Below are 20,669 nucleotides of genomic sequence, written 5' to 3' on the forward strand. Positions count from 1 at the left end.
GGACCTTTGTTGGCAAAGTAATGTCTCTGCTTTTGAATATGCTGTCTAGGTTGGTCATAACTTTCCTTCCAAGGAGTAAGCATCTTTTAATTTCATGGCTGCAATCACCATCTGCAGTGATTTTGGAGCCCCAAAAAATAAAGTCTGACATGAAGACTTATATATTCAGGCCTTTTCCTCAGTTACATAACCACAGAACTGGTAACAATAATTTATTACCAGAAAAAAAGAAAGAAAGAAAAAGTGAGCATCTACATATATTTTTAAAGATTTGTACTATGAAGCAAACTGAATGGAAGGAGAACTGAAGCAGTTTCATCGCTGCCTGGAGCCATCTGCCAAATACAAAGCTCTGTATTATACAACAGAAAGCTGCTCTGCATACCAGGAGCCTAAATGAAAACCAACCCTATCATTTACATTCTTCTTTTCCCTCTGACCCCATGTTTTATTAGTTTATTGTGCAGCTATTTTAAACTCGGCATTAGGCTGTAAGTACCTTGAGGGTTAGTCATTTTTCAACTTCCTGCAGCACCCAAACCGGTGACATAAACCAACAAAGTCAGTAAGACACCGGCCATCCTGAACCAAGTAAATGAAAACAAATCACAGCTGAAACCACCTGCAAGGGGCTTGTGACGATTGTCTCCTAAAAAGCCCTCTTTTAATATTTTAAGCTTCATGTCTTTAGGCTGACCTACTCCCAACAACGTCGGTAGTAGTTTATTCCTTCCCCTCAGACTAATCAAGCCAAATATACTCTATCCCTACATTTTCTTGAATGTAAATTATGCGTCAACGTAAAATCTTAATTAATCTCAATTAAAAAATCTTAAAGTAGGTAGATAAAACCCCAATTACTTAGGTTTTGGAAATGGGATAAGTAGAAAAAAGTACTAACCCTTTAAGAGGCAGTAAATAGTATGGTACAACAGAGGGAATAAAATCAGTATTTTTATCATAACTTCGTATAGCATGTCACCTATAAACATCAATTGAATCACTATGCCATTGTACACCTTAAGCTAATATAATATTGTAAGTCAACCATATTTCAATTTTTAAAAGGTCTGTTTTTCTTGTCTTCCAACGAGTGAGATAATACAAGAACGTCGTTCAAAAAAGACCTCATCGACTTCACCCACCCTTTTCATAACCCAGTCTGCCCCAGAGACTCAAACCGAAGATGCAGCTCTTGCATTCTTGGAAAACGAGGACAGCGTGCCTTCTGGAATGCTTCTCACTTCAGCCCCTGTGGGTCGCTTGCTTTTCTCTCACAGGAGAGAAGCAGGACGCCTGCCCTTCCCAGTCGCCTCGGCCCCTTACTCCAGAACACTCCGGGGCCAGAGCCGCATTGAACACGGCCTGCCGTCCTCCCAAGACCCGCGGAGGCTGCCTACGTCCCCCAAGACAGCCCTGCTTTTCAGAACAAAGCTGGCCCTGGACAGGCCTATGCATTCGGCCAAGGGCGTTCCTAACCCTTTAGTTCTCACTTGCAGGTTCAGCTTCCTCTGCCTCCCTGGGTAGAAGGGTCCTCCTTCAGGGGGCTCAACTCGGGTCCTGAGGTTTTCACACTGTGTGACTAGAAATATTCCAGCTCATACAGTCAGCCCTGTCTATTTGGGACTGTACAGCCTAGGCAACACGGGGGACCGGCAGAGGGCCACAAGGCAACAGTCCGCGCAGCAGTTCCCGACCCCAGGGGTCGCAGGACGGCCTCATCTGAACAAGCTCCTCAAGTGACACATCTGAACATGGACATAGCGTCTCCTGGACCACTGTACACACCCCCAGACACATGCCGTCAGAGGCACCTGGAACCTGGGAGACTCAGAGACTGCTTACCGACGCCTCAGAATGCAACGCATATACAAGTGTCCCTTTAGAATTAAATCCTCAGAAATGAACAAGAGTGATTACTATCTACTGGACAGTTCCAGCTCTATTTACCTTCTCTGCGAGCCACGACCTTACAAGACCCAGAGTTCAGTTTTATCTCAAAGACTCCTAAAACCCAAATGCATCTACCTATTTTTTTTCTACCAATTTGGCGTACATCCCCCAAGAGAAAAAGTAGACTCCCATTACAGAACTGCACCCAGATTTTGCCTAGCTAGCCTCAGGAAAGAAAACAAGGTTACAACACGACACAGAATTCTCCGCAGGGGGAGAAACTGCATCCTATATTCATAACAATAAGAAATGAGACTAGAGCTCCTGCTAGGCTGTGCGCTGTCTTTTCATATGAATGCAAAAGAAGAACAATTCTTTAAAGGGTCTTGAAATGCTGTTCTCTTTGTCAGGGCAATGACACAGCACCAGCCGTTACAAAGGAGCAATCCCGTTTCCTCACAATCTCATTATTTCTCAATAACTGTTCCAGTAGGAATTCACTGTAACTTACATTAAGTACAGAGAATAAATTTTTCAGTGAGGAAAACAGAAGGAAAAGAATGAAGGAAATATTCTCTGTTTCGATCTGGGTGATGGTTATGGGGTATATATGTACGTAAAAGTTCACGGAGCAGTATGCTTAAGAGTTGTACACATTTATTATCAGTAATTACATCTGGATAAAAAGATTTCTTTTAAAAAAAGAGGATCAATAAAAAAAAATGCAAATCCAAGATCAAGGGTAGTATTTAAAATTCCTTAAATTTTCTCTCTTTCATTAAACAAATGTTTACTGAACATCTTAAAAAGGCTCCTACACCGTTGGTGGGAACATGAACCAGGGCAGCCACTATGGAGCAGAATGGAGGTTCCCTAAAAAACTAAAGATAGAGTGACCATGCAGTCCAGCTTCTGGGCATATATTTGCAGAAAACTCTAGTTCAAAAAGATACACGCATCCCAGCTCACAGCAGCACTATTTAACAACGGTCAAGACAGGGAAGGGCTTCCCTGGGGGCTCAGTGGGAAAGAACCCACCTGACCATGCAGGAGACATGGGTTTGAACCCTGGTCTGGGAAGATTCTCTGGAGAAAGAAATGGGAACCCACTCCAGTATTTTTTCTGGGAAATCCCATGGACAGAGGAGCCTGGCGAGCTACAGTCCATGGGGTCACAGAGAATCGGACAGAACTCAGTGATCAAACAATAAGCGACAGAAACAACCTAAGCATTTGTAATCTGTGAGTGGGGCTAGACAAGCAAGCAAGAAATTAAACACAGTGTGTGTGTGATGAGTACGATGGCAGGGTGAGCCCTGGGGGCTTGGGGACCGTTATCTAATTCAGTTCAGGAGAGCCAGAGTTCTTCAATTGCTATTTCACCCACAAAATCAAAGCAAAAAAACCACACATCCTGAAATATTTTTTAAAGCAAAAAGATCCATCATGATGTCTTTCTCTTAGGGAAGCACAAAACTAAATTTAACTTTTGTCTTTATCATGAGGCATAGTAAAAGTCAGATCCTTCATCTTGTTGCTGAAGTTATGGCCACTCACTAAAACAAACATCCACAGAGACCAGCACAGTTCAGGCCACCAGGTTATGGAGCGTTTCGGTTTCATGCATAAGGGCTCTGAAGCAAACAAGATGCTCCAAAGTAATTTAACATGCACAGCTACTTACAGCTTTCCTGAAAGAAAGTTCTGCCCATGGTAACTCCTCACAGAAAAGAGTTTTCACTTAATGGTTAAACTAACTTCCTCCTCGGATCAAAACAATGTCTTTTAATACTTAGTGAACAAGTAATTTAGAAAAACTCGGTCCAAAAAGAAAATAGTTCAAATGTGAGGGGAAACCGTGGTAAAGATGAGAAAAATTTACAAAAAAGAGAAAGTAAAAACTCTGGAAAATCTCTCTGTTGCCCAAAGTCATAAATATGTGGAGACAAGAAGGGAGACTCCTGAGATGATTCCCTTAAGTGGGAGTGACCTGCAGGGTTTTGACCAGGTAGCAAACTTCTCATCCTATCACACACCCCCCCCCCCGCCCCTGCCCACAGCACAGCCTTGTTTATGCACGGCTTACTGTACTTAAGGAATCAAAATTAAGGAAGACTCTCTAAGGTATTCCTGCCTCTATCCCCACAAAATGGTGAGGGAAGTGGCTGGCAATACCATTTTCTTCACAAATGCAGACAGATAGTCATAAGTGGGTAGCCATTCCCTTATCCAAGGGATCTTCCCAACCCAGGGATCAAAACAGGGTCTCCTGCCTTGCAGGTGGATTCTTTTCTGTCTGAGCCACCAGGGAAGCCTCAGATAGTCACAAATTCCACTTGAGATGGCCTGAGATCACCTAAGACAAGGCTGGGCTTCCCTGGTGGCTCAGATGCTAAAGAATCTGCCTGCAATGCAGGAGACCCAGGTTCAATCCTTGGGTCAGGAAGATCCCCTGGAGAAGGCAATGGCAACCCACTCCAGTATTCTTGCCTAGAAAATTCCATGGATAGAGGAGCCTGGTGGGCTGCAGTTCATGGGGTCACAAAGCGTTGGACATGACTGAGTGACTAACACAGCTGAGACAAGCCTGCTAACGAAGAGGCATTTCACAAGTCAGTGAACAAGCAGAGCAAACCCGCGGCTTTACCTGTCGGCCTTCATCAGGAGGCTGGGCGGCAGCTCCAGAAGCTGGTTGTGTTGCACATCCAAGACCTCCACGGAGGTCCTTTCCAGCCTCTCAGGAAGCCTGGCCAGCCGGTTGTGTCCTGCCAGCAGTTTCCGGAGACTACTGTTGCAAAACAGGCTGTGTGAACAGGGGCAGAGAGAGAAGGCGGCTTACTGAGGGCTCACCTGGGGTGAAGGCTTAAAAACGAGCGCAGCAGGAGAAGACTGAAAATCACCTCGCCAAGAAGCCTCGATGCGCCAGAGCAACTGCAAATTCATTTTAAGATAAGCTCCAAGTTTGAGCTGTTCCTATTTCAATGCTTTCCATACTTCAAAAAAAAAGAGGGTGGGAAATACTATGAAAAGGACTATTTAACAAAGCAGCTCTACTCAGTGAAAAGGAAAAATGAGCTTCACGAAGACGCCGAAGGCAGCGGCCTCGTCTTGTCAGCCTCACGAGAAGACTGGGAGGCCACCCGCTCCCATTCAAGGTCTGCGCCCAGGGCCGCCCAGAGCACAGTCCGCTTCTGCCCACAAAAGACTCTGAAGAAACACAGCTGAGCAATTTTCACCTACAGGACCAACATTCAACGAGGGTGCTTTTGTCCAAATAAACTTTTACCAATGCCCACTGAGAAAACGCTACATTTTCCTCAGCTGCATTTCACAGTAATTATTCGTTCCTTTTCTTACTTCCTTGAATCTGATTACTTTTATTTTCTCATTGATTTCATCCTGGACCAAAGCAGACTCCCTTCTAAAGAGAACAGAAGGGCTCACTGCAGCATTTTCTTCCGAGCCTTAAACGAGCTGTTGGGAAGCGTGACAGTTTCTTCAATGGGTTATCAAAACTGCAATAAATGATGAGTTAGTGTTCATCAAAGCGAAATCTGCTTTATGATCACTCGAGATAGCAACAGTTGTAGAGAATAAAGCGCGTCCTGCATTAAACACAGAAGCCTGGGGACTTGGGGAAGCGAGGCTGTGATTCATGTCAGGTCCCTTGAAGCGAGAGCTCACTCACACCGACGTCGAAGAACGAGACTTCCTCAGCTGCCTCCTGCTTTCCACCATCTTGACCTCACTCACTCAAACGTTCTTAAAGTCACTCTAATTTACAGCCATAACTTTATTCACTTTAAGTATCAAAACAAGAATCTTTGCTCACAAAGATGCTACCAACCTGTCATTTGGTGACACCGGGGACCACCGTTAAGGACATGTCTGCCTCTGCGGGTTTAGAGGCTGGAGGACAAGACAAGGCGTCCAGGACGGTCTTCGGCCAGTTACTGCAGGGCCAGCCTCTGGGATGCTCACTCTAACCGGTAACTCTGGATTTGGTCCACAGAGGACGGGATTATCTGTCTCTCTCTCTCACACACATAGACACACATATACATACACACTTTACCCTTAAATAGAAGGATAGCTGAAGGAAGGTAACACAATCTTTCTCTTCATTTTCCATGTAAGAAAGTAGATTTGTTGACTACAGAATAAGTGTGCATGCTAATGGCAGAATCTGTTTGATTCTTTTGGATGAAGAGTCAATAGCTTCTTTTCCTTTCAATCCATCTCTGGTTCTAAACATTAATTTCTGTTTTGTGAAACCCTTTCACACACATCACTTAGACAAACAAAGCTTGAATGCAGTCAGTTTCTAATGAATTGCGGTCTTGGCCTGGATATTAGATCAACGACAGGGCTGATACAAAGTTTGCAACTAAACACCACTATTAAATGAACAAACAATATGTACTGTTACTGTCCCCTGTGTTAAACACACACAAAAGCAAACGCTGTTTACAGTTTACGACAATAGAGCATCTGGATTTGCTTTGAACAAGCATTTGTTTAGATCCCCCAAATCCTGTACTAGTGCAGAGCAAATCAAAGATTAATTAAGTCAGGCAAACTGGGTAAGAAATCAGTTATCCCGTAGCGATGTGGCTGCTGGTGTAGTTACATGTCGGTGGCAGCCTGCAGTGGCACAGGGGCCTTAAACTCCAACAGGCTGCGTGTGCTAAATCGGGGAGGCCAGAGGAGGGAAGACAGAACTAGATGGAAGATAACAGGAAAAGACTGTTTTTTAACAAATTCCTTTTCCTCGTCACTAGTCACCTTTTGTCATTTTTGCTATCTTCTAAAAGGGTCTCACTCTCCACGTCCCACACACATACACACACACATATACACACACACACACATACACACTGCCATCCAAAGTCCTTTTGATAATGGTGATGGGTTCTGCGCTGGCTCACCTAAGCTCACTGAGCATAAAACTCAGCATTTTCAAATGGATTGAACTTCCAGGTATAATATATGGCTGAGAAACAAAGTAAAAGTAACAGCTTTCCAGGAATTAAAAACGGAAATTTAGTTTTTAAATGAAATTCTTCTCAGATTTCTTCTATGAGAAGACAGACACGTTAAGACAATAGACAGAAAGTAAAGATTCTTAAAGGATTAAGATTACCGAGGTGAATCAGCCATTATCATTTGCGGAGTCTCTGGACATTTTTTTGGCTTATTTGAGAAGTCCCACCGAGCGTCAGCCTCCACACAGCTTTGCCACGTCTGGCTAGCAGTCAAAGCTTCAGTCAACCTGTCACTACATGATGAAATACTACTCCTTAACGGTACCACGAGAGGTAAGAGATGCGAAATAAGGTTTGAAAGGAAACTCTTTCAGGGGTTCATAACAACAAATTAAACACTGAACCAGCAATTTTTTCCACTGTTCATCTTATTTGAGATTCTCTAACTTAATCTGTGCTTAATACTCACCGTGCAGGAAGTTCACATATTTGATTATGGCCAATATCCAAAACTTCTAGCTTTCGGCTTTCACAGACCCACTCAGGTATGTTTTCCAAACAGTTCCTAAATTTAAGAATATACAGTTTCTTCTTTGGTTGGAATTTGGCTTAAAACATGGTTCACAAGTCAAAATAATTACATACAACAAATAAAACTTCAAAGGAAATACTCAATTACAGTGAATATAAATCAAGAAGACATGTGCAGTCACTTTAACCTGAAGCAGGATGTGATAAGGAATAAGAAATAAAGAAAAAGCAGGAAAGAACACAGTAACATCATTTGTATTATCTCCAAAGTCTAAAAAACAGTCTGGTTTCCAGAGTTACTGTCCCAAAATGTCTATAAACCCATGTAAGTTTAGGGAGAAGATGTCTTCCATTGGAAAACCAATAAACACATATTTACACACTTGCAGTTAAAGAGTCAAATGGCATAATTTGTTTTCCAATCTGCATTTTTACCGTTAATATGACGTTTCCCCAGGGCCTCAGAAGGCACCCTGAGACCACTGCCACCGACAAGGCAAGCAACGGTGGCGATGAAAACGCACACCGACCCTGAGACTCGGGCTCAGCGGTGTGGAAACAGCCCCTCATGCGCTAGACAGCAGCTGTGAGTCCTGGGACAAGAAACTAAACCAACGGTGACGCTAACTGCTGAACAACTGACCACTTTCTGGATAAATCGATTACTGCACTTGAATGTCTCCTTAGTCATGGATGGTTAGCTTTTTATCTTCTTTTTAAAATATGTGAAATGACTAGGCACAAAAAAATCTAGAACAGTATGTAAACATTCTTTAAAAACAGATGAACAAGTCTGTGAAAAGTATGAGGCTTGGAACAAGGATTTTAGTAGAATAAAATTTTTTGCTATTATATCAACTTCTCAATTAAAATACAGAAAACAAGGCATTATTTTCCGTTTAGTGCTTGTATAGGTACATATTGCTCTGGCTTTGAAGGTCTACCGACTGACACACTGAATTACTTGATTGTGTAGCAGTCGAGGAGGGCGTGGCAGCCCACTCCAGGGTTCTAGCCTGGAGAACTCCATGAACGGAGGAGCCTGGCAGACCACAGTCCATGGGGTTGCAGAGAGTCGGACACGATTGAGTGACTAAGCGCACGCACACACACACAGAGTCAGACATGACTGAGTGACTAGGCACACACTCTCTCTTTCTCACACACACACACACACACGCGCGCGTCTACCTCTAAAACATCTCATTAAGGTAGGCAAGTGAAAGTACCCTTCAGCATAAGCAAACACTAAATAACAAAACTACTCTAAGTGATAAAAGAGCCTGGAACTTTGACCCTGAGGCACTCTAAGAACCTAGTAAACACCATAATGAGTAAGAGCTCAGTTCCTCTGGAAAACATACTCACAGAGAGGAGGGCGAAATACCCAGAGCTATGTGAGGGGTCAGACGCAGAGGGTTTTCTAAGAGAAAAAGTCCTACAGTTTGGGAGGTGGATTAGGCAGAGCATGTTACAGTACAGGCTCTGAACATGAGAATTTTTCTTAAAAAAAAAAAAAAAAAGATGAACAGCATTTAAGGACAGAATTCAGAGACTAGCACAACACAAGTTTCCAATTCAGTCTCACTTGAGGGCTTCAATGGGAACCAATTAGCAATTACATCTTTTAAATAAAAGAAAACTAGGTTCACTCTATGGCTAATTCCCTAGAGTAAATCTATGCAAGACATTTCCATGCACCCGTATGTGCAGACCCCACTCCTGCGCTCGTGTTTCAACGCTGGAGATAACACCGCTCAAGGCTGATAACATAAAAAGAACTTGAGTAGCGTCTGACTTACAAGTTCATTAAACAGAAAACTGACATGAATTTACTAGGAAGTGCATGAAGCATCACTCATAAAGGATTTTATAAATTCAAAGCTGTAATTGTAATCCTTCTCACATCAGCTAAATTCTGACATGTTCTTACATAGTATGATTGAGGATATTCTTAAAATATCTAGGTTTGTATACTTTTATGACTAAAGACAAATTCTGCACCTGGCAAATTACACAGCAGCTATACCAGATTTTATGCACTGAAATGAGTTACCTGTCACACTGAGAGGCCACATACTCCTATGTACTGTGGTCGTTCAGAAAAGTTTGGATTATTATGTTTGGAATTACGTTAAAAGTGAGTTTCAATTTAGTGTGTGGAGATTATGAAAGTCTAATTTGCTCCAATACATGCTTTAGGCCTTCAAGAAAAAGTCTACTACAATATTTGTGGAAACCCAAGTAAATATGACACACGGCAGTAGTGAATCTGCATACAAGGTGAGGAGGTGAGCTTGTGCACAAGTTAGCTGAGAAGAGTGAGCAGGCTGTACGGAAACCCCACTCTGGCAGTGCCAGTCGCCACTGTTTAAGGGCTCCAAGTAGGAGAGTTGGGGCTTCCCCGGGGGCGCAGTGGTAAAGAACCCGCCTGCCAAAGCAGGAGACACGGGTTCAAGCCCCGGGGTGGGAAGATCCCTGGAGAAGGAAATGGCCACCCACTCCAGTATTCTTGCCTGGGGAATCCCACGGGCAGAGAGAAGAGCCTGGTGGGCTACAGTCCATGGGGGTCACAGAGTTGGGCACGACTGAGCCACTAAACAGCAGGAGCAGCAGTAAGGAGATATGTACAAAAAGGGGGGAGGGAATAAAAGAGACAGAGCACAAAATATATTTTTAATGAACTTAACATCATCTCAGGGAAAAACATGAAAATACAGCTAATACAATTATAGAAGTACTGGACCTTCCAGCCATACAACCCTCAACTGACTCATCTTTCAAGTGCAAACCTGGTGTTCACATCGGTGTCCACATGACACCGCGACTCCTCTGCTGTAACTGACACAGACTGACAGCCCCATGCATTTTCGGAGGGTAAGTATTCAACACTACTGGATATTAATTTGCATTGTTTATCTTTAAGATATAGAAAAAATTCTTTTTTAAAAATTAATTTTTATTGGAGCGTAGTTGTTTTAAGATATAGAAAGAAGCAGGGCTTCCCTGGTGGCTCAGACAGTAAAGAAGCTGCCTGCAAAGCTGAAGACCTGATCCCTGGGTCAGGAAGATCCCCGGGAGAAGGGAATGGCCACCCACTCCAGTATTCTTGCCTGGAGAATCCCCGTGGACAGAGGAGCCTGGTGGGCTACAGTCCACGGGGTCGCAGGAGTCGGACACGACGGAGCGACTCGCACAGCTGTGGCTGTTCTACAATGTGCCGCGGGCTTTACAAGTGGTTTCCATTGTGCAGCAAAGTGACTCAGCTACTCGTATGCACGTACCCCCTCTTTTTTGGATTTCCTTCCTATGAAGGTCACCACAGAGCACTGAGTAGAGTTCCCTGTGCTGTACAGGAGGTTCTCATTACTTACCTATTTTATATAAAAAGTTCTTATGCTCAGGTTTAGACAGAATTATCTAGATAATTTTCACACAGACCCTAGAGTGCTCCAGGAATTGGATTCTTACCTTGAGACATCCATGTAGGACAGATAATTCGGAACTGGGCAAACGTCAAGCCGGACAAGTTCTAGGAAGCAGGAAAAAAACAAAACCAAACACATCACCATTCAAGTGACACAGAGACTCTTTTCATGTGTAGAATCGTTCCTGTGCTTCATTCTCCATTGTTTGTTTAGTCTGGGAAGCACAATATATCCATTTGTTTGTAAACCACAGGGAAGTACACAGACCTTCTAATTTAGTCACAAGGTCTTAGTCAGAGACTGAAATAAATCACTCACTCTGCTTTCCTACCTCTTCCCATCTACTCGCTGTGACACCCCTCTTGTTATACAGCCTAAATTTTATCTGGAAGATTAACTGTATGAATATCATTGCTTTTTTTAAACATTCAGGGTTCCTTGCATATTATCAAACGCGTCCTGGCTTGTGCCTTAGCACTCCTGAGCGTCAGAAAGGACTCCCTCTACTGAAATCGGGAAGCCTTCCTCAAAACTGTATGCAAAGTGACACCAAGGGCTCTGCTTCTCAGACGCAGTACCTCGAGACGCCCTTCTGCTTTCCCTAAACACTTACCAAGTGTTTCAGAGGCTCAGCTTCTCTTGGCTTCCTAATGTGGCCCCAGCTAACTGTGATGGTTCTGGAAGTCTACTTTTGGTACAGGTCTCTTCTCTGGTTACCTTACTCCCATCGCTTCAGGTACCACCTCTGAGCAGATGTCCCACGTCGACGTCTGTAGTCCCGACTGCAAATCCTACTAACCCACAGGGAGCCGCTGCAGCGGCCTGGACTGGTGGGAAGGTGGGTTACCCAACTCTTGTCCCATCTGGGCGCTCTGGACCCTGCTTTCACATCAACAGTCTCACAGCTTCATTTTCATCACTTGCCTCTTCCACTAAAAATTTCCACTGGATCTCTACAGCTTACTGTATCAGCTTCAAAGTTTCACCATCTGACTCCAAGCCATGCACCCCATAAGTACATCTTAACACTTCCCAGCAGGAACCTATGAGAGCAGAATTCCCTTCTGCTCATCTACCAAATGAACCACATTCAGATTCTTTCCTCTTCAACACCTATTTCATGTTTCCCGACTAGCCAAATCCTATAACCCTTTGGTGACTTGCAGTTATCTGAGGTTTGGTTTATTTCTCCACTGAAATGACAGTAAATTCATTAAAACCAAAAAAAGAAAAAGAAAAAGGAAAGAAATAACTCCTCTCCTTTAGTACTCATGCGCTACACAACACAGAAGACAAGTGCTTGATAAACGTCTGTTCAGCGTGCAGTAGTAAATACTCGCTTCCATGCAGCTGTCTGATGGGAAGGGATAGAAATCTTCATTCACTTCACCAAACATGTGCCCATATGACCTTTTCTTTTTTAGAACTGCCATGATCTCCAAAGTCTAAGGAGGCAACCTTATTAAATGAATAAAGCTCTTGCTTTGGGATGGCCCTGTGGTATATAATGTAGGTTTCTCTTGCGGTGAGGTCCTCTGTTGGTGGAGCAGGAAATCTGAGACCTTGTATGGCATCCATAATAGACCTACCTTCCACTTTCACTCTCCAGATTCACTATCTTCACAAGTGGCCCAATGAAACAGTTCACTTCCCATCACCCGCCCCCGCCCCCACATCTGCTCTTCAAGCCGAAGAGCCAATCACCAGCGGGAATAAGTTATTTAAATGTCACAATATGAGAAAAACAAGTCAGGAACTATAAGTCCTTCCTTTTGATTGCTTTAAATACCAAACAGCACTCTTCTTTCATGATTTTCACCTTAGCAAAAGTTGACGCCTATTTTACTAAACAAGGAAAGAAGAGTCAAAGCCAGGAGGAAGACGGTGCACTGAATGAATGTGGGAACCGAGTAAGGAGCTCTGATGTGGGCTCCGTCACATACCGTTAGAAGAGGCATAGAGAGCTTTGAGGAAGCAGCCACAGGCGTTTAACGTCACCAGCTGATTCCTTTCACAGTGTAAAACTTCAAGGTTGGTGAAAACCACAGCATCCAGACCCCCAAGCTTGTTGTCTCGCAGATCGAGCTGAGTGACGTGAGGGAGAAAGTCCACTCCATCCGCTATTAGGTTCCTGATTAGGTTCAGTCTTGAGAGGAGAAGGACAAACAGAGACTACAGTCAAAGGCAGTGCTGTTAACACGAGCCACCCCTGAGGCGGTCACCAGGAAGGCCTCGAGCCTCGCTGTCCACCCTCCAGGACCTCTCTGCTCGCAGTGTCTGCTCTCCTTCACTAGCTAGGTCCCCTGGCCACTTCCAGCTACAATTCCATGAGGTCTTAACTTTGAAACTATATTCTGAAATGCAATTTAGACCATTAATAGACTGGAAGAGAAGCATGCATATTGATTTTTATCTTAATTCATTTCAAGGGGGGAAAATCATTTAAACATTTATTTCTAAGAATCTGGTTGAAAGAATACAAGAAACAAAACCCAGGAAACCCTGCTAAGCACAAGCAGCTACACTGAGTATTGAAGGAAGGAGAGGGGAGAAGTGAGCAGGTAGATGAGCAGCCATAAAGGACAAGCTAACAGGTGAGCTTGGGGGAAAAAAAAAAAAAAGAATGGGGACCACCTATGCACCAGAAACAGGTGTGTGAGCCTATCTGAATTTTCATAGTTGGTTCCAGACCCAGGATTAATTACCAAAACTATCTCCATCTTTAAAATACTGCTTGAAAAAGCAAAGCGCAGGAAATACTGATATTTGGCATGTAGGATTCACTGCGAACTCACAGAACAAAGGATCACGATGGGGCCCAACGCATTCAGGGCGCAAGGAAAACCTGACAGAGCCTGGGTCATAAACAATGGTGAGCTCATGGACTAACGCTGCCATGGACAAGGCGCCAGGGAGATAAGCTAGTGGTAAGGGGACTAGCAATCAATGCAAAAACACATCTAGCTTCAAAGTGGAGAAAAACAGATGAACTCTCCAGTCCTAGTTTGCTAGGCTACGCCCAGCTCCTGTACAAACAAACAGCAGAACCTCCTACTTCTCCTTACAAAGCCAACAGAGTGCTGAGATCATGCACTTGGTTACAAGAGCATTAATATGAGAGAAGGAACTTAGAAAAAAGTCAAGTATTCTCTGCAGTGGTTTCCAGCCCTTGGAAAAATAAAATGAGAGTAACTAAATTTCTAATAGCAGTATCATAAAGCCATTGGAACACAAGGATGAGGGACAAGACAGCCAAGAGCTAGGATTTGCCAAGCCACAAGGACAGCATGTGGCGTCTTCAAATGTCCCCGAGATTTAAAATTATTTTTTTTGCTCCTTCTCTTTTCTGTTCCAGGTTGTAAGATTAAAAAACTGGCTTCAAGTCAGTGATTTGCCTCTCTCCGAATGCTCACTAGATTACTAGAATACGTACACAGAATCACTCTAGTGTAGTCACTCAGGCGTGTCCACCTCTTTGTGACCCATGGACGGCAGCACGCCAGGCCTCCCTGTCCATCACCAACTCCCAGAGCTCGCTCAAACTCATGTCCATTGAGTCAGTGATGCCATCCAACCATCTCATCCTCTGTTGTCCCCTTCTCTATCTGCCTTCAATCTTTCCCAGCATCAGGGTCTTTTCCAATAAGTCAGTTCTTTCATCAAAACCCAAATCTCCTTTCAGATACAAGAGATGACAGGAACTGAAAACTGTCCTGTGTTCTCCCGAGTCTATGCTTTAAATCACCTTCATGATGCACTAATCTCAGCCCACCACCAACCCTGCACTGTATTAACACCAACACAAATATACGGCTGACTTAATGAGACAAAATAAAATTTATAATGACAAGGAGGTTACTGCCACTATTCACTTAAAATTGTCAAGTCTTATCAGGATGCAAATACCAAAAGGTTTCAGGCTCACATAATAATATGACTACTTCAGATGAGCTTTCAAAGAGGCAAAATGTTGTGAAAACTCCTTTCCAATAATCTCCTCAGTTAACAGAGGCATTTTATTTATTTCATCAATACTGATTGAGCATTTCTTGTGTGTAGGTCCGCAGTGAGGAAATGCTCTAGTTCCAGTCCGCTGCTGAACACGGCACACATAGGACCTTGTCCACTGCTGAACACGGCACATATGACCCTGAGCCATCACCTAAGCCTCCAGGAGTCTCATCCTAACCTGGACACTGGGGCTGACACCTTCCTTGTCCCACACGGAGCTGAGCAATGAGGGGGACGCCTGTGCCGGTGTCATGCACACAAGAGGGGCCACGGAGACGGGACAAGCACGACCCCAGGCTGTGTGTCAGTAAGAGACGAATAAGATAAGGGGCGTGCCGACAGATTTAGTAATTCAAACCACACATGCTTTAAAATATGAAGCCAGCCAGAGGATCCAAGTCTGTGATCAGTGTCATGGTAGTGGTTTAGTCGATAAGTCATGTCCAACTCTTTTGTGACACCATGGACTGTAGCCCACCAGGCTCTTCTGTCCATGGGATTTCCCAGGCAGAAATACTGCAGTGGGTTGTCATTTCTTTCTCCAGGGGACCTTCCCCACCCAGGGATCAAACCCGTGTCTCCCGTGTCTCCTGCATTGGCAGGCAGATTCTTTACCGATGGAGCTACCAGGGAAGCCTGACCAATGTCATAAATGATGTATAAAACATACAGAATGGTCAAAAAAAGATGCTATGGGAGAGGAAGGATCTCATCTGAACCCCAAGAGCAGGCAGAATTCATTGGACATAAATGGGACAAGCAAGGAAGGAGTCCATGAGGAGGAGCTGAACGGCCTTTGGACTCTCGGGCTGAGGTTCACACGTGTGCGCAGGGGCCCCTCAGGAGCGCACACTGAGTGAGAGGAGTGAGGACACCGAGTGAGAGGAGTGAGGACACGGACACGAGCTGGGCAGGTCCTCACCATTTACCAAGCACTGGGCCTGCTGCGCGCCAACACCGCGGGTTCACGGATACACGCTTCCCTGTCGGCTCAGACAGCAAAGCATCTGCCTGCTGTGCAGGAGGCCCAGGTCCGACCCCTGTGTCTGGAAAATGCCCTGCAGACGGGCATGGCAACCTCCTCCAGTCTTCCTGCCTGGAGAATCCCATGGACAGAGGAGCCTGGTGGGCTACAGTCCATGGGGTGGCAAAGACTTGGACACAGCTGAGCAACTAACCCCTTTTCACTACAGAGACTAAGGCTATATAAATGAGAGTAGTGCTCCTCTAGTTACCTAGGAGGAAGAACCTATTTTCCAAACCTCTGATCGCTCACAACAGGACAGGCACACACTTGGACACAGCGCACCGCACACGCCGCTCGCCACGTTGAGTTCGCCAACACCCAACCTAATCCACTCCCTTTACGAGGTATGTCTGCTGACATGGGTCTACGTGAATATTGTGGCAATGGTGAATGTTTCCAAGATATTAAGTCTCAATTACTATACGTATCTCTTTCTTTAAAACAAGTTGCAAACAGTTGGTTTGCTAGCACATGCTGGAGGACCGCACTCTGGACAGAATCACACTTAGAGCCTCATCCTCAAGGGATGCACAGGCTAGGGGCCTGAAACCAGAAATGAGAGCGTAAGTATCTTGAGTTAGAGAACTAAGGTTCTGAGTGAGCCTATGAGAGGCTGTACAACAGTAGCAGACAGAGCAGAGAGGAGGCAAGAGCAGCAGTGAGAAGAAAAAGTAAGGGCCAGGGAGTGAGACTGGTGCCCAAGACGAACTGACAGCATCTGGGAGGCACACTAGAAAACACAGTCACAAATCTTGTGTCTGGATAACCAGTGGAGCTGGAACACTCAGCAGGGGCCACAGGCCTGGAAAAGGTCAGCTTTCATTCCAATCCCAAAGAAAGGCAATGCCAAAGAATGCTCAAACTACCGCACAACTGCACTCATCTCAGACACTAGCAAAACAACACTTAAAATTCTCCAAGCCAGGCTTCAACAGTACATGAGTGGAGAATTCCCAGATGTTCAAGCTGGATTTAGAAAAGGCAGAGGAACCAAAGATCTAATTGCAAACATCTGCTGGATTATAGAAAAAATAAGAGAGTTCCAGAAAAACATCTACTTCTGCTTCATTGACTATGCTAAAGACTTTGACTCTGTGGATCACAACAAACTGGAAAATTCTGAAAGAGATGGGAATACCAGACCACCTTACTTGCCTCTCGAGAAATCTGTATGCAGGTCAGGAAGCAACAGTTAGAACTGGACATGGAACAACAGACTGGTTCCAAATTGGGAAAGGAGTACCTCAAGGCTGTATATTGTCACCTTGCTTATTTAACTTATATGCAGAGTACATCATGTGAAATGCCAGGCTGGATGAAGTGAAATCTGGATCAAGATTGCTGGAAGAAATATCAGTAACTTCAGATATGTAGACGACACCACCCTTACGGCAGAAAGTGAAGAAGAATTATAGAGTCTCTTGATGAAAGTGAAAGCTCAGTTCAGTTGCTCAGTTGTGTCCAACTCTTTGTGACCCCGTGGACTGCAGCACGCCAGGCCTCCCTGTCTATCACCAACTCCCAGAGTTTACCCAAACTCATGTCCATTGAGTCGGTGATGCCATCCAACCGTCTCATCCTCTGTTGTCCCCTTCTCCTCCTGCCTTCAATCTTTCCAATATCAGGGTCTTTTCAAATGAATCAGCTCTTCACATCAGGTGGCCAAAGTATTGGAGTTTCCGCTTCAACATCAGTCCTTCCAGTGAACACCCAGGACTGATCTCCTTTAGGATGGACTGGTTGGATCTCCTTGCAGTTCAAGGGACTCTCAAGAGTCTTCTCCAACTGCTGCTAAGTCACTTCAGTTGTGTCCGACTCTGTGTGACCCCATAGGTGGCAGCTTACCAGGCTCCCCCATCCCTGGGATTCTCCAGGCAGTAACACTGGAGTGGGTTGCCATTTCCTTCTCCAACGCATGAAAGTGAAAAGTGAAAGTGAAGTTGCTCAGTTGTGTCCGACCCTCAGCGACCCCATGGACTGCAGCCTTTCATACTCCTCTGTCCATGGGATTTTCCAGGCAAGAGTACTGGAGTGGGGTGCCATTGCCTTCTCCCTCTTCTCCAACACCACAGTTCAAAAGCATCAGTTCTTCGGTGCTCAGCTTTGTTTATAGTCCAACTCTCATATCCATACATGACTACTGGAAAAACCATAGCCTTGACCAGATGGACCTTTGTGGACAAAGCAGTGAAAGTGAAAGAGGAGAGTGAAGAAGCTGGCTTAAAACTCAACATTGAAAAAATGAAGATCATGTCATCCAGTCCCACTATTTCAAGGGATACAGATGGGGAAACAATGGAAACAGTGAGAGACTTTACTTTCTTGGGCTCTAAAATCACTGTAGGTGGTGACCACAGCCATGAAATTAAAAGATGTTTGCTCCTTGGAAGAAAAACTATGACAAAACTAGACAGCATATTAAAAAGCAGATATTACTTTGCTGACAAAGGTTTGTCTAGTCAAAGCTATGGCTTTTCCAGTAGTCATGTATGGATGTGAGCGCTGGACCATAAAGAAAGCTGAGCGCCAAAGAATTGATAATTTTGAACTGTGGTGTTGGAGAATTTTCTTGAGAGTCTCTTAGACTACAAGATCAGACCAGTCAATCCTAAAGGAAATCAGTCCTGAAGGACTGATACTAAAGCTGAAACTCCAATACTTTCCACCTGAAGGATCAGAAATGCAATCACTAGAATCAGCCCTCGGCTCACAGGGACTGAGTGAGACCCCTCTTAAGTTACCCCACTGGCTTCAACATAAAATATTAAGGCAGAATCACAAGCAAATCTGACCAGACTTCCATCTTCTCAGCTCAGCAGTCTGGAGGGAAGCAGTTACTCACGATCATTCAACATTTACAGTATATGAAAGTCTGTTCTGATTTCTAAATATCCTGTAACTGATCTCATATTTTTAAAAAGACCCAATTTGAACTAGAAATCTGAAGAATTTACAAAACTCTTAATAAGAACAGCTGCTTCCAAGCATATTAGATTGATCTGGTTTGGAAGCTACTTCATATCAAGGAAAATGATGTCTTCTCTAACACGAGGTAACTTACAAATCCTCTCTCATGCTTGTTACCAGAGAGCAATATGACCATTGTTACATCTCTGGGTGGCTTTTGATTTAAAAAGAACTCAAATTCGTGACTACGAAGGTGTTCTGAACCCAACTGTGCGTGGGCTGTGGGTGCTCGGTCACTGCAGTTGTGTCTGACTCTTTGTGACCCCGTGGACTGCAGCCCACCAAGCTCCCCTGTCCGTGGAACTTCCCAGGGAAGAATACTGGAGTGGGTTGCCATTTCTTCTTCTTGAAAAGGGGATCTTTTCAACCCAGGGATCGAACCCACATCTCCTGCCTCTCCTGCACTGAAGGCAGATTCTTTTGCCACTGAGCCCCCACTCAGAGGCAAATAAGGTTAACAAACTCAGAAAGAAAGTTAAGAAAACAATGTGTTCAGCTCCCTATCCTGTCACCCTTCAAAAAGTTCTCAAAGTCAGATAAATTGTTATCATTTGGTATCCCTGAACTAAGAATTGTATGTCTGCAAATTGCTACCACATCCCCAGGTGTGACAGCCTTTACTCTTTTAGTCTGAGGAAAGATCAAGCAAACCACTTCTCTGTGGGACTGGAATGAATGGGTTCCCTGGGCCAAACTGGAAGAATGGAGATGAAAGTGGAGCAAAAGGCAATGCTGCTACTTTGTACTGATGAACTCTGACAGGCTTGAGAGAAGGTCTGGTGGAAAGTAGGCAGAAAAATAAGGAAAGAAAATCCAAAGAGGGGAAAAGATGCCAAGAATGACAGCAGAGAAGGGTTCATGAGCAGGAGAGTTCTCACCAGGTAATGAAAACAACATGGAACGTTTGCTGAGGGAGTGGCATTTACTCTCTTCCTTCCCAAACTCTATGAATTATGTTTTTATTAACTGTAATCTAAAGATGAGAATACAGCTGCACAGAAATATTAAATATCTCACCTAAGATTTAATGTGCTCACCACTCCCTGGCTAATGGGGAACCAACTCTCTGCGACCCCATGGACTGCAGCGTGCCAGGCCTCCCTGTCTATCGCCATCTCCCGGAGTTTGCTCAAATTCCTGTCCATTGAGTCAATGAGGCCATCTGACCATCTTATCCTCTGTCACCCCCTTCTCCTCTTGCCCTCAATCTTTCCCAGCATCAGGGTCTTTTCCAATGAATCAGCTCTTCACATCAGGTGGCCAAAGTTATTGGAGCTTTAGGTCCAATGGGGAAGTTACTTTCATTGAAAAATATCAAATTGGGCAAGTTAATATTAAGCCTTAAACCCAATATGCTGCTTTGCAGGAACTCAAAGCCCATCCATATGTAAAGTATATACAAAAATACATCTATGATGTAAGCAAGGATGTGTGGGTGTTTTCAGTTGGAGTTTAGTGTGATCAGAATTCAAAATGCAGGTTCCCCCCCCCCCAAAAAAATGCAGGTTCCCTGCTCTTGCAAAGGGGTGAGAGGGGAGGCTCTAGCCAAACTCAGGCCTAACAAAAGATGATGAGGGTTACATTTTTATAAAGAACAGTAAACTAAGGGAAGAGCCATCTGGATGGAGAGAGAGGAAATTAAACAAATTAAATAACAAATTTAATGAATATATTATATTAAGGAAGCCAAGGAAGGGGAAAAAAAAAAAAAAGGAAGGAGAGGAGCTCAATGATATCAAGTGCCTCAAGCCACAGAAAGGGAGGGATAAGGGAGAGTACAATCCACCTGGCTCTCAGGAACATGATTTTCCTTCACCATAAAAGCTT

General features: G+C 44.3%; 1 protein-coding gene across 1 annotated transcript in view; it reads right to left on the reverse strand.

Moving 5' to 3' along the window:
* PHLPP1 (PH domain and leucine rich repeat protein phosphatase 1) overlaps positions 1–20,669 on the reverse strand; it is a gene marked incomplete at its 5' end in the record, with an annotated part of 223,440 nt that overhangs the window by 39,155 nt on the left and 163,616 nt on the right. The window contains 4 exons of the mRNA XM_025273112.2: positions 4,541–4,696; positions 7,348–7,443; positions 10,881–10,941; positions 12,781–12,983. Coding sequence (XP_025128897.2) covers positions 4,541–4,696; positions 7,348–7,443; positions 10,881–10,941; positions 12,781–12,983 — 516 coding nt within the window. The remainder of the gene's footprint in view (positions 1–4,540; positions 4,697–7,347; positions 7,444–10,880; positions 10,942–12,780; positions 12,984–20,669) is intronic.

The sequence above is a fragment of the Bubalus bubalis genome, chromosome 22, assembly GCF_019923935.1.
Source record: "Bubalus bubalis isolate 160015118507 breed Murrah chromosome 22, NDDB_SH_1, whole genome shotgun sequence".
In the NCBI taxonomy this organism is placed as follows: domain Eukaryota; kingdom Metazoa; phylum Chordata; class Mammalia; order Artiodactyla; family Bovidae; genus Bubalus; species Bubalus bubalis.